Source organism: Rhodamnia argentea, chromosome 8 (genome assembly GCF_020921035.1).
Source record: "Rhodamnia argentea isolate NSW1041297 chromosome 8, ASM2092103v1, whole genome shotgun sequence".
In the NCBI taxonomy this organism is placed as follows: domain Eukaryota; kingdom Viridiplantae; phylum Streptophyta; class Magnoliopsida; order Myrtales; family Myrtaceae; genus Rhodamnia; species Rhodamnia argentea.
The window spans coordinates 1,212,908-1,227,001 of NC_063157.1; the positions used below are offsets into that span (position 1 = coordinate 1,212,908).

Consider the following 14,094-nt stretch of genomic DNA (forward strand, 5'->3'; position numbering starts at 1 on the left):
GGATGAAATATAAAAGAGAACTTCTTCAAAGATTTCCCAAAACAAAGTCACAGTTATATTCCCTAACGTGAAACCTTAAGAGATGAAAGTTAACTAAACCAAAGGTATGCATGAAATAAGAAATTTACTTTAACATGCCAGTGAAACTTCATTCATTTTGAAATGACAAAAACTAATATTATTCATCGAACGATTACAAATATATATATATATATATATATATATATCAAGGTGCCTCAATGTGCATAATTTTTTCACCTCGATGTTTTTCAATGCATTTCTACATACTCCTATAACATCTTAAATGCTATTTGTAAAAGTATCTCGCTGATAGTAAGGAAGCACAACTTTTTTCTTAATATAGTAAATAAAGAGGACTTGATATTTTTTTTTAACCAATGAAATTTAAAAAAAATAAAAAATTCCCCCGGATAGTGAGGTTTTTAGATAGGAGAGACCAAGAGCAAATATGTTGTTATGAGAGCAAAGATGAAGAAGAAACTACTTTTCATCTTCTAAACAGCAATAGGTCTAAATTTGAAGGTAAACATAGAAAGTAAATACCTAATTTGAAGGAAACTGAGCAAATATGGTGACCGTTAAAAGGCGATTTTATCTATCTAGTGAAAAAATGAGTGAACTTAGTTATATAGGACTGGAAATAGCCCAAACTTTGGATAATCGAAGGCACACTGTGCACAAGACTAAGCCAACAAAAATCGCACCTTAGGCAAACCAAGAATAGCATGTGGGGAGATAATGAAAAACAAGCACATGTGAGATTACAAATTAGTATACTTGTGACAAATTTACTCTCCGTTAATTTTCATTAAATTGATTTAATATCCAAAAAACTCCCAAATTGATATGCATGTGACAAACAAAAGTAAAAACTCTAAATGGGTGCACTCATCAACTGTCGTGTGTTATCTAATTCAGCAATTTGAAGGTAAAATTTAACGGAAACTAATGGAGAGTAAGTTCATTACAAGTGTATCGGTTTAAAATTTTTGGTGGTCAAAAAAATAATTTTGAATAAATTTATCGTAAATGTACAGATTTGAAATTTTACGTGGCCAAAAATTTCGTTTGGATAAATCTATAACAAATATATCAGTTTGAATATGGAGGCCCCACCTATAAATACCCGCGTATCTCGCTCTTAGCGATTGCTCTTCGCTCTTCACAGCACATCGTCCTGCCCCCTGATCGTCCGGTGTGACGTGTCCAAAGCGAAGCGAGCGCAAATCGCCGAGACTCGACACGCTTGCGCCTTCTCTAAATTCGTTCCCAGCTCGGGTTTGCAGCCTCTCCGTCGTCCGGGTCCGTGTCAGGTATTGAAAGAATTTAACTAATTTGCGAGGTGGTTCCTTCACTTCTGCGTGAATTGAACGCTTTTGGTAATAATGGGTGTTTGATTCTGGATTTGGGTCTGATTGGCTTGAGATTTTCGTTCTTTGATTGGTATGGGAGGAACTGTTTTTAAATCCGAAGCTTTGTCCCCACATACATTAATGGCTTTTCTTGAAAGTGCTCTCTCTCCGTTGTTTGTCTAGGCTTCTGATTGGCATTTTCCTGCCCCTTTTCTCTTCTCTTCTCTTCTCTTTCTTTATCGTTTCATTTTCAGCTTTTAAGAAGTGTCGGTGGTGTCGGTAAATTCATAGATCACCTCCGGGTATCTTCCCTCGTTCATCGAAAGGTGCCTCTTTAAGCGCGTTTCAGCCTTAATAGCTGCCAAACAATTGTTTGCTGCTTGTTCTTGTGAACCGTAATCTGACCCAGCTGCTGGGGTGTGCGAGTGTTCCTCTTTGTCGTTATGTAGCCACATCTGTTGCACATACGTGGCTCACACTGAGTGAAAACATCCCCTTTCTTTCACCCTGTTGAGTACCTGTTGTCGCTGTTATTTTAGTGATTTTGTCTTGGGTTTAGAATTATGCTTGAGGTCTTTCGATTTTTTGCTTAACATGAGCTTTGTCGATAATGTCTGAAGGTAGTGATTGTAAGATGTCGTGGTATTATAACTGTTTAACTTGCTATTGGTTTGTTTTCCATTTGAGGTATATATGTCATTTGAGTCTTGACCCGTAACCGCGAATTCCCATTAGCATTTGGCTGTGGACGAACTCACTCGGAGTTTATTACAGCCGTTTCTCCCTTCATGACAGTATATGAGGAAGGGCGTGCAATTGATCTGCCTATAAAATATACACAAGACTTGCAGAAACCGGTATTCTATCTCAACTCACCTCTGATATACAGACTCTGTAACCTACAGGAACATAGGGACAACATCATAATGAAGGCTCTAATTCTTGTTGGCGGATTTGGGACTCGGTTGAGGCCCCTGACGCTTAGTGTCCCCAAGCCACTTGTTGACTTCGCTAACAAGCCCATGATCCTGCATCAGGTATTGTTTCAGACCCTTTTGTTTGAGATTTTATTCTGAGGCTGTATAATCATGTTCGCTCTCCCATCCTTAGAGATAACTTCATCTCGGGTTTGAATTTACTTGTGAGATGTATTCAGTCTGTGAGTAGTGTAAGATTATAATCCTACTGTAAGATATAGCACCTTATTGATGCCTGGCTGTACAGGAGTGACGGCTAATCCTAGTTATTTCGGATAGTTCAAACACCGTTTTAGAAGTTCTTTTCTTTTTGGTCAGACTATTTTAGAAGTCGCATCGCTTTATTTTTGGGACGATTATAGTCAATTCTTGATGAAGAATCTATGTCCTTAATTTGTGTTCGTCCTTGGTCGCTGGTTTGTGTCATGCACTTAAGCTTATTCCTCTTTCTAATGTACAGATAGAGGCACTCAAGGCCGTTGGAGTGAGTGAAGTGGTTTTGGCTATCAATTACCAACCAGAGGTGAATGTTTCGACAACATGTCTGTCTATGGTACGCGTTCCATGAGTAGTGTATGTTTAGCTCGATGATTTCATGTACGCTTTAATTTTTCAGATTATGCTGAACTTCTTGAAAGACTTTGAGGGCAAGCTTGGAATTAAGATCTCGTGCTCACAAGAAACTGAGCCACTTGGAACTGCCGGCCCTCTTGCTTTGGCGAGGGACAAGCTGCTGGATGATTCTGGTGTGCCGTTTTTTGTTCTCAACGGTGATGTGATAAGCGATTACCCACTCAAAGAAATGATTGAATTCCACAAAACCCACGGAGGAGAGGCCTCTATAATGGTCACAGAGGTGAATGTCCTACTCAGTCGTTCCTCGTTCATTTATGCTCCTTCCTTTGAGTGGAGGAATTTAATGCTAAAGATTATGTGGAGGCTGACAAGAACCCAAAACTCTGTCCTCCATCGTGCAGGTGGATGAGCCATCAAAGTATGGCGCGGTGATCATGGAAGAGTCAACTGGTAGAGTTGAGAAATTTGTGGAAAAGCCAAAACTGTTTGTTCGCAACAAAATTAATGCCGGAATTTTCTTGCTGAACATCTCGGTCCTTGATCGGATCCAACTGAGGCCTACTTCCATCGAGAAGGAGGTTTTCCCCAAGATTGCAGCCGAGAATCGGCTCTACGCGATGGTCTTACCTGGGTTCTGGATGGACATTGGACAGCCGAGGGACTGCATCACAGGGCTGAAACTCCACCTTGAGTCGACCAGAAAGAAGTCGTCAGAGAAATTGGCAACTGGACCCCACATTGTTGGCAACGTCTTGGTACACAAGACCGCTAAGATTGGCGGGGGATGTCGGATTGGTCCCGATGTGGCGATTGGTCCAGGCTGTGTGGTCGAATCGGGAGTTAGACTATCTTGCTGCACAGTGATGCGCGGAGTCCGCATCAAGAAGCATGCTTGCATTTCCAGCAGCATCATAGGATGGCACTCGACGGTCGGGCAGCGGGCCAGGGTGGAAAACATGACTATACTGGGGGAAGATGTCCATGTCGGGGACGAAATATACAGCAACGGAGGCATCGTCCTACCGCACAAGGAGATCAAGTCTAGTATTTGGAAACCAGAGATCGTCATGTGAGAGTAAGATTATCAGGCAAGTAAGTAGAGCATGCTTAGGGTTTGTTTTCTATCCAAGTTCAAAAACAGAAAAAAGAAAAGAAAAAATAAAGAGAGGTGCTTTGTTATTTTTCTTTCTCTGTTCATGGTTTTTCCCCCTTTCCCATTCTCTTGCACGAGTGTACCAGCCGGTCGCGTGCTTCAAGTTTCGGAGTGGAGTAGGGTTGGAACTTCACGTGTGTTGGACGGTCAGTGTCTTGTGAGATTATGTGCAGAACTGTGTAGGGAAGACTACTCATATTTTCTTTGCTGGAAACTCCACATCTACAACCATCCGTTTCTTGTATTCATTGGTGTGAGTGCTCTGTAAAGCAACTCTCCATTGGCCCCCAGATTGACTTGCCCGAGAGAGAGAGAGAGAGAGAGAGAGAGAGAGAGAGGTGATTTCATCTAAAAGTTGCGGAATGGTTTATCCTCCCCCTCTTCCTCCAAAAGTGATATTTTCTATTAAATTATAAGCTTAATACCGTGAAAAACATCCAACTTGTACACTCACGATAAACTTATTCCAAATTATTTTTTTTTATGACAATAATTTCAAACTTGTGACGAATTTATCCAAACTTTATTTTTTGTCACAAAAAAACCCTAACCGGTACACGTATGGCAAATTCACTCCAAATTAATTTTTTAACTACCGAAAGTCTCAAACTAGTACAAATGTGACAAATTTACTCCAAACTAAATTTTTTGACCACCAAAACTTCCAAATTGGTACATACGTAACAAATTTACCCTTTGCTAATTCTCGTTAAATCATATTAATACCACGAAAAAGCCCAAAATTGATGAATATATGACAAATAGAGGCTAAAAACCTCAAAATGATACACTCGTCAACTGTCACGTGTCATGCAACTCAATAATTTCATGGCAAAATGTAATGAAAAACTAACGGAAGGTAAATTTGTCACAAATGTACCAGTTCAGAGTAAATTTATCATATATTAATCGGTTTGGGATTTTTGGTGATAAAAAAAATAATTTGGGATAAATTTGTCATAGTTATATCAATTTGAGATTTTTTTCCGTGATATTAACTCTATGTCATAATAATCATTAAACAATATTTTCACAAGTTGTGGGACCCTCAAGGTGACTATACCTCATCCCCATCGCCCCACCATCACCTAGGCGATGGCCGACAGAGTCTCCGGCAGCCCTTTGCCAAATTTGAGTGAGGGTCAGCGATTCTCGCCCGGATCTTGACTAAATTCCTTAATTGATTGTATTGTGCAACAACCTAATTCACATTCTTTACTTTTTCTTTTTCGCTTTCTAAATTTCGAGTACTTTGTATTGAAAGATTAGGAAAATGTTAATTTGGTGTTTGCTTTCTAGAAAAGCCTCCGAATAATGGAAAAAAAAATGATTTCATTTGTTTCATGAAAAGCAACTTTTAGGAAAATGTTTTCTAGATTTTCCGCCGTGTGCTTTACGAAAAATTAACTAAACTAGTCAATAAAAATATTTTGTTACCAATAGAATAAACACCTTGAAAAGTAGGAAAATGATTTCCCTTATCTTTCCCTCATCCACTTCTTATACTTCCTTTTCTTTATTATTTATTTTAAAAAAATTCTCAATTGTTTTATTTTTTGCCATATTCCTTTTATATCTATTTTAGTTTTCTTTTTTATTTTTACTTCTTCCTCGATCGTCGCCGGCCACAGTAATTGGTCCGGAGCCCAAGGCCAACAAGCCTTGCGCTCACCAGATCTCGGCAAGCTCTAGAGTGCATGTGGTTGATGCTAGCCAATGGCAAAGGAGGAAGAAGGAAAAAAGAAAAGGAAAAAAAAAAGAAATAAAATAGGGCATTATTAAAATTTCAAATTTTCTTTGCAAATTTTTAGAAAATTGTCCGCATGAGTACCGGTTCTACCACGTAAAACAGCAAATGTCCATGACAGCAGTCCCGACCAAGAGACCACACAAAAAATCAAAATAGATTTTCCTTACCAAACGATGGAAAATATTTTCAGGTTCATTTTGAAATCTTAGTTGAACACCGAGAAATATTATCATTTTTTGCGGAACATCAAAATGTCTTTATTCTCCATTCAACTGGACATGCTAATCTGATTATTAATGTATTATGACGTTGCACGAGGAAACGATAAATGCACGTGACAAATGGAAAACTACTTATATATATATAAGTGTGTATGTCGTTAGTGGTCATCATAATTATATATTTGGTCATCTAACACTATTTACGGTTAGCTTAATTCATGAACGTCGAGAATGAACGATTATCAAGTACATCCATTATCATTTTACGTGTAAAACCCTTTCATCCACGTTATCGGTTTTTATTTTGAAAATGGTTTGATAACATTGATGTCGATCATAATATATAAATGAGTAACCACAATAATGGATATTTGTTATTTATCGATCGGTCGTTTCATCACGTTTGATGACTGAATTTGTAGAAAAAAATGTTTCCTAATTTTAGATCTTGAGTCATTTATGCACTCTTCCAGGAGTATAAATATTTTTCGCATATTAAGTACAACAATCGTCATTAAAGAAAATTTCACAAGTTGCGGGAACCCTCTCAGGCTCTCACGCTCCAAGATTTCCCCGCTGTTTCCAAGATTCTCATCTGTGCTTCTTCAGAACCCCTGACCCTCTCCGCCCGTTTCCGCCACATAGAAACTGCCGTACCCTGCTCCCCGACGTGGCTCAACCCATGGCCGCCAAACACGAGGAGCCCCAATCCAGAATGGCCCTTGACGTTGTGAGCGGCTCGTCCACTCTCACGATCCCCAACTTCTCACAGGCCCCGTCACCGGGAGTGGGCAAGTTCTTGTCCAGCGAGGTGTTTGCCGCTGGCGGGTCCGACTGGGCGATCCGATTCTTCCCCGGCGGCAGGAACCCCATGAACAGTGACTACACATCGGTGTATGTCGCGCTGATGAGTGACGTCTCGCGGGTGGACTGGAGGGCGTTGTTTGTGCTCTTGCTAGAGGACCAAAGCGGGAACAACAATCACCTGGTCGAAATTTTCGAGCAATCCCTTGAGAGCCTCGACTACCCGGCCACGTACGGAAACATGTGGTACGCATTTGAATGATTAGTATTGAATTTGATTGTCTATCTTGATGCTTTTGGGTATATACTTTTTGACATGCTTTCTTTGATTTTGTGCTATTACAGGGGAAACCCTACGTTCGCCAAGAGAGATCGTCTTGCGGCATCGTGCTACCTCAAGAACGACACCCTTATCCTGCACTGCGTCGTTGGAGTCGTGAACACCCGACTTGAGGGGCCCATAAGCTACAGAGTTGTCGTTCCGCCGTCGGACATGGGTCAGGATTTGAAGGCCCTCTTGGATTCTGGATTGGGTACCGATGTAAATTTTCTAGTTGGCTCCGAAATTTTTAAAGCCCACAAAGTGATTCTCGCTGCTCGATCTTCGAAATTCGAAGCCCAGTTTTTCGGTGGGCTCGGCGACAGTAACAAGAAGTATGTCTGGGTGAAGGACGTGGATCCTCCTATTTTCAAGGTAACTATACTCCTTGCTCAAACTGTAGAGGTGACGATATGAAACTTTTCTTGAACAAGCAAGTTCGTGCAGGCTATTCTAGAATTCATCTACACCGACGAGTTTCCCGACATCAGCATTAGCCAGATCGAGAGCTCCACCTCCACCAATGTGCTGATGCATTTAATGGCTGCTGCTGATTACTACTGTGTCAATAGATTGAGATTACTATGCGAGTCAAGGTTGAGCGAGAATATCACCACCGCTACGGTGGCCGCTATGGTTGTGTTTGCTGATCAGCACCAATTTCACAAGCTAAAGGCAATATGCCTAAAATTTGCTATGGCAAACTTGGAAGGTGAGTCTTCGTTGAAGATGAGAAGTTTTTTCTTAGTTTAACCACTATATACTAATCGAGTTGGTGTTTTGACAGCGGTGATGGAATCGGAAGGCTTTAAGAGCCTAAGGGATATTTGCCCTTCCGTGATGTCGGAGTTCTTGGCTCTCGGAGCAGCATGGTCCGCTTAAGTGATGCTATGATCTGATAAGGGAAAAAAACAGAGCTCCCATTGCCTATTGGACTAGAGTAAGTCTTCCAGTAGCTTTGTATCACTTTTCTCGATGCACTCTTCAGAAAGATGTAATGAGAGAACCATATACAACCATCGGCTGCAGTTATTCAACACGAGAAAATTTGCTCTTTGCAATTGCCAAGTCTCGTACAATGAAGAACCAAATAGCTGTCCTGGATTTCCAGCTTGATCAGTAGAAACATAGTTAATGCTTTCAACCAAAAAAATTGCTAGCACTATGAGAATACGGTCTAAATTACAGGAAGAGACTCTTTTCTTTGACGGCATTTTTCGTACGTGTTGTGCACCAGCAACCAAAGTAGCACCAACGCCTACCGCTGTCGCTGTCATGGACTTGCGAGATCTCCACGAATCATATATATCCTGAACACCGGATATTCTCTTTAGATGCAGTTCGATTGGTGCTCCTACATGCATCTTCGCCTCTTTGGGGTCAACAATGAGATATCAGATTTAACTTTCTTCCAACTGCTTTCAAGCACGCAATAGGTGCTTATCACATGTCAAAATCCTATAACTGGCATGAGGAACCTCAGCAGTGTCTCTCAAAGCAACCTGCCAACTCATGGCCTTTGCGATTTCTTGAAGCTCATCCATGACTCAGAGTGAATCACGAATATCTACACGTCTGCCGGGTCTCAAGCTCCCGTCTATCTCAAGCATTATAGGGGACATGTTGCATCTGACACATAGACGCAAACACATCAGAAAATACTCAGAAAGAGACGCTTTATATGAATCCGCACATTTTTCCAAGCGTTTAGGTAAGAGAACAAAGAACCCGGAAAGAACTTGCTATGATCTACAGAGGAACCATAGAAGTCCCTGAGAAAGAAGGAGAAGTAGACCAATCCCATCTACCGTCTATCAGACCAAGAGAATAAGTAATACCTCTTTTTTTCCACGGAGAACTGGCCGGCTGCATGCAACAGGTCGTAGGTCCTGGGATATGAATCAAAGGGCTCACACCTAATACAACCATTCAACCATGGATACCAAATCCATCAATGCCGCTCATATAAAAGAAACCAACAATCACTGTGAGAACTAACAGAAAATGCTGGGCAGGATGAACAGTCCGCACAAAAACAGCAATAATCATACAAAAACTGCAATTTATTTCCGTTGAAGTATAAATAGGCTGATAGCAGTTTAAAAGCCAAAGAGTATCTGTCCAGAATTGCCTAATAAGCTTGCAAGCCAAACACCATTGCAAGTGATTCAGCCTCAAAGAGCAGCACTGCTTGTGATGGAAAGAAAACCATAGAAGGCTACTTAAATTGGAATGTAAATGCCGGAAATTACAAAGAGATACATAGAATAGCGGAGGTCAAGTAGCAGTCATGCATAACTCCAATAAGGCCACGGTTATATATGACAAGGAAACGTGTTGGGGACACTAACAGGAACCACATTTAGAACCCAGCAATCAAGTCGCTAAGCAATTAGTGCTGCCGCAAACCTGCCAAAATTGACACATAAACAGTTGAGATACAACTACTCAGAAGGGGAAAAATAGGATGAGGAGAATGGCTACAATGCCCTCCAAAGCCAGCTCTCATGTCCAATATGTTTCCATATTTTTTTCCAGTGTAAAGCTTGAACATAGCTTTCTATTATATCGTCCCAATATTTTGATTCTGCTTTGAATAGTTCTTTTCTGGAAATGTAAGCATCCATTTGGATGCTCTGGAGCCTATCAGGTGGTGTTTGCAATCGTGCAGGCCATGCGGTAACATTTGCTCCATATCCACTCTCAGGAATCGTGTCAACATACCTGACATGATCATGTAAATGTCATAGTGTTAAAAAGCCCCAGAACAGACATTTTTGACATTGTAGCAGAGAAAAAGGCATGAAAAAAGAACAATTTACCAAGCTGAAAAAAGCTACATCCACCCAATATCCCGACAAACTGCTAGCCCGATAAAGAACAAAAAAAAAAAAAAAAGATTATTGTTGCGAAGAACAAAGTGTCGGTGTTGGAAACTCAAATCTCTTTATTAGCTTCAAAATGACAAATGTACTGGAAGCTACGACACGTTGGAGTAGTTGGTATAGAAAGATCCGACATTAGAATAGCTCTTTAAATTAGCAACATTGAATGTCTAATAGTTAAATCTTAAGTGTCACACTGTTTAATTCGTGCCAGTAAACAGGGAGTCGTGCCAGTAAACAGGGAGACAAACTAAAACTTTGAAGTCCCACATGTTTCTGGTGGCATGGCTGTTAACAAACTACAGATCATCAATGCGACACTCTACCAACTTGACAACGCAAATAAACCATTGATTGATTAACTCACGTCGTATGATTAAATCGTCTAGAACCGAAACAGTGTGTCCTTTTCTCTTTTTGCACAAAACAGTATGTCTGGCACAAAAATCACCACAGAGCAAAAAAAGCATAATCCCAGACATTGTAAGGATCGTCCTCAGGTTCACAAAGTGGAGGTGTGGTCCCCAGTTCACGGCTCAGGTAACAGCTGTTGTTCAATGGCTTTCGCCATATTGAAATTTGTCCCTCCATTTCACAACTTCCCAGCAAAGACAAGTAGTAAGGTTAAGCATCTCTGTGTAAAGTTCAAGATGATAAGGTAATACCCAATGGCAGATTCATCTTTCACACTTGTCAAACGATGAAACTTTACTGACACAGTAGATAAACTACTAGCTTTCAATTTAGTCCAAGCAGAAGCAAACAGATGCTCAATTCAAGTGACCAGCTTTTAGAGGAAAAATCATACAGAAAAACACGAAACATCCAACAATAGTAAAATCAGGAAAGAAAATCCGTGCACGCTGCCTTCCCATTGTTCCTCTAGAATAACCTCATGTTTGTAAACTGGCTGTGCAGCCCAGACAAAGTATCCCCCAGCCCGCAGCATCCGGTTGACCTCAAGCAGCAAAATACCATCTTCACCGCATGATGCAGAGAGTAAGATCAAAATCATAACATATGAAGATTAAATGGAATGTAAAACAACAAATGAAAAATCTTGAAAGATTGCCATGCAGATTGGAAACATACTGAGAAATTTTTCCAAAATTTTGAAATAATGACCTCCCCTCCCATTTCACGAAGCTGAAAGTACGAAAAATGAGAATATGAAGGGATTAGGGATAATTTCTTCCACTTTGCTGATTTTTAGGAGAACACGCAACATGCGCATTCATGAGTAATGGGTACAGGATAATCTCAAAGCAGCTCTGCAGATTCCACCTGAACCAAGCAATCTATATGCGTGCAAGAGAATTAATACTTTTTTAAGCCTTTCCTTGTAACTCAAGAATGTGGAACCAAATAAGCAAATTGAATCACACTCATCTCTCTTCCTTTGATGTCTCCAAAAATAAGACATGGGAAAATTTGCCTTTAAGGATCACCAAGTCAGCCAGTATACTCAATTACCAATTGAAAACCCCAATATGCTACGGCAACTATCTATTTCGGAAAAGAAAAGATGGTAAGAGACATGAGTCACTACGAAACGAGTACAGTTTATTCTGCATCGAGAGCAGTGTATCATGTCGAAAGCTTGACTTGGATATAGCAAGCGTCGAGTTGCAAATGCCGCCACCATTGCAGGCACACCTCGCTCAAGTGCAAACTGAATTTGATTTCCATGAACATCCTTAGGGGCTATGCACAAAGTTACGATATTTCGAGAAAGCAAGTAGGCACCAAAACTTGCAACACCACATCCAACATCCAGAGCAACTCGTGTGTAGTACGAGTAGAAAATTCAACGTCAGTCACACATGAATTAACCATTTATCCTCACGGACACCACACAGATCTTCCTTTTGCATTAGAGTAACCAACACAGATTAAAGACCTGAGAAATCCGATCCAAGTATTGGTCTGCTCCGGGAATAAATTGAGTAACACCTCCAGGAAACTTAAAAACTTGTCTCGCTCCTTGTAGATCCAGTTCTGACCTCTTTTTCCTTTTTTTGGGAATAGACACTGCACAGTGTTCTTCTCTTAAGTCCATGTCATAAATGAATGCAAAAGGCAACGGAAATTGACACCAATCCAAATTCCCAAAACATTATAACTGCGAACGGCATGCCTTAAAGGTGAGCACTGTCTTCACATGTGCTTCAATTTCTCTAAAATTCGAAGAAGAAGAGCACAACCGAAAGTCATCAAACGACGAATTACCTCGTCCCGGCTCTTGGGCCAAGGAATTGGAGGCAGGCCGGTACCCTTTCGGAGGCGGAACCAAGCAACTCAAACCTTTATCTTTCCCCGGACAATGCCGCTCGAATCTCTCGCCTTTCTCCGTCGAATTCAACCTTTTGATAGCCTCAACATTGTCCAAACAAGGTACGTACTCCCGCACACTAGGCGGTGGCGTGAGGGCTAGGGTTTGGTTCTCAGGTTTGAGGGAGGAGACATCGAAGGACTTGCTGAAATTCGGGGAGAGGGCGACGGAGGGAGGCCGCCTCTGACGGGCGGTGGAGGAGGAGGAGAAGACGAGCTGGCCATAGCCGTCGGACTCGGACCAGTGCTTGCCCAAGTAGAAGAAGACGAAGGAGATGGACGCGAACGCCAAGACCTTGATGATCACTGGAGTTCTGGCACTGAAAAGAGAGAGAGAGGGAGAGAGAGGGGGAGGCGTGACTTTATTTCATTTTTTCATAAGAAAGGGGATTTCATCTAGGAGTGGGGAATGGTTTGATTATCCTCCTTCCCTTCCTCCAAAAGTGATATTTTCTATTAAATTATAAGCTTAATACCACAAAAAATACCCACAAATTTATTTCAAATTATTTTTTTATGACAATAATCACAAACTGGTACACATGCCATAAATTTATCCAAACTATTTTTTTACTACAAAAAAAAAATCCAACCGATACACATATGACAAATTCACTCCAAATTATTTTTTTTAACCATCGTAAATCCCAAACTAGTACATATGTGACAAATTTACCCCAAACTAAATTTTTTGACCATAAAAAAATTTTAAACTAATACACATATGACAAATTTACCCTTCGTTAGTTCTCGTTAAATCGAGTTAATACCACGAAAAACCCAAAAATCGATGTATATGTGATAAACAGAGGCTAAAAACCCCAACCCGATACGCTCGTCAACCGCCACGTGTCATCCAACTCAATAATTTTATGGTAAAATGTAACAAAAAACTAATGGAGGGTAAATTTATCACAAATGTCTTGGTTCATAGTAAATCTATCGCATGTTTATCATTTTAGGGATTTTGGTGGTCAAAAAAATAGTTTTTTGGTAAATTTGTCACATGTATACTAATTTGAGATTTTTTCATGATATTAACTCCAAATCACAATAATCATTAGACAATAATTTCACAACTCACCATCTCCCGGGCGATGGTCGGCAGGGTTGCCGGGGCCCGAGCTATGGTCGGCGGCCCTTGACCAAATTTGAGTGAGGGTCGGCGCCCTTCACCCGGATCTTGACTGAATTTCTTCATTGACTGTATTGTGCAATAGCTAATTTCACATTCTTTGCTTTCTTTTTTAACTTTCTAAATTTCAGGTACTTTGTATTGAAAGAATGAAAAAAATGTTAATTTGGTGTTTGCTTTCTAGAAAAGCCTCCGAATAATGGAAAGAAACAAAATGATTTTGTTTGTTTGGAAAATGTTTCCCAGATTTCCCACCGTTTGCTTTACGGAAAATCAATTAAACTAGTTAAGAAAAACATTTTTTACCAATAGAATAAACTCCTTCAAAAATGGGAAAAATGATTTCCCTTATCTTACCCTCATCCACTTCTTCAACTTCCTTTTCTTTTTATTTATTTTAGAAAAAAAATTCTCAATTGTCTTAGTTTTTTACCTATTCCTTTTATTTATATTGTATTTTTCTTTTCTTTTTTTCTTCTTTCTCGGTCGTTGCCGGCCACAATAACCGCCGACGCCCAAGGCCGACAAGCCTTGAGCTCACTAGATCTCGGCAAGCTCCGAATTCCTTAA

The 14,094-nt window shown here is 40.4% G+C and overlaps 2 protein-coding genes and 1 pseudogene across 7 annotated transcripts; 2 read left to right on the plus strand and 1 right to left on the minus strand.

Moving 5' to 3' along the window:
• Positions 1-1,145: 1,145 nt before the first annotated feature.
• Positions 1,146-4,258, plus strand: LOC115738078 (mannose-1-phosphate guanylyltransferase 1-like). 6 transcript variants are annotated; one of them, XM_048283515.1, is made up of 5 exons: positions 1,146-1,400; positions 2,279-2,410; positions 2,811-2,873; positions 2,967-3,206; positions 3,328-4,258. In XM_048283515.1, the coding sequence occupies exons 2-5, from the start codon at positions 2,300-2,302 to the stop codon at positions 3,997-3,999; spliced, it is 1,086 nt and encodes a 361-aa protein (XP_048139472.1). In that variant the 5' UTR covers positions 1,146-1,400; positions 2,279-2,299; the 3' UTR covers positions 4,000-4,258. The 6 variants fall into 6 exon arrangements, with proteins under 6 accessions (XP_048139472.1, XP_030526438.2, XP_030526439.2 ...); XM_030670578.2 differs by having other exon boundaries at positions 1,146-1,363; XM_030670579.2 differs by having other exon boundaries at positions 1,146-1,334.
• A 2,474-nt stretch (positions 4,259-6,732) lies between these two features.
• On the plus strand, positions 6,733-8,055 carry LOC115738018 (BTB/POZ and MATH domain-containing protein 3-like). The gene is made up of 4 exons (XM_030670494.1): positions 6,733-7,100; positions 7,200-7,548; positions 7,621-7,885; positions 7,961-8,055. The coding sequence occupies exons 1-4, from the start codon at positions 6,733-6,735 to the stop codon at positions 8,053-8,055; spliced, it is 1,077 nt and encodes a 358-aa protein (XP_030526354.1).
• Positions 8,056-8,214: 159 nt separating this feature from the next.
• Positions 8,215-13,590, minus strand: LOC115738017 (annotated as a pseudogene).
• Between the last annotated feature and the right edge of the window lie 504 nt (positions 13,591-14,094).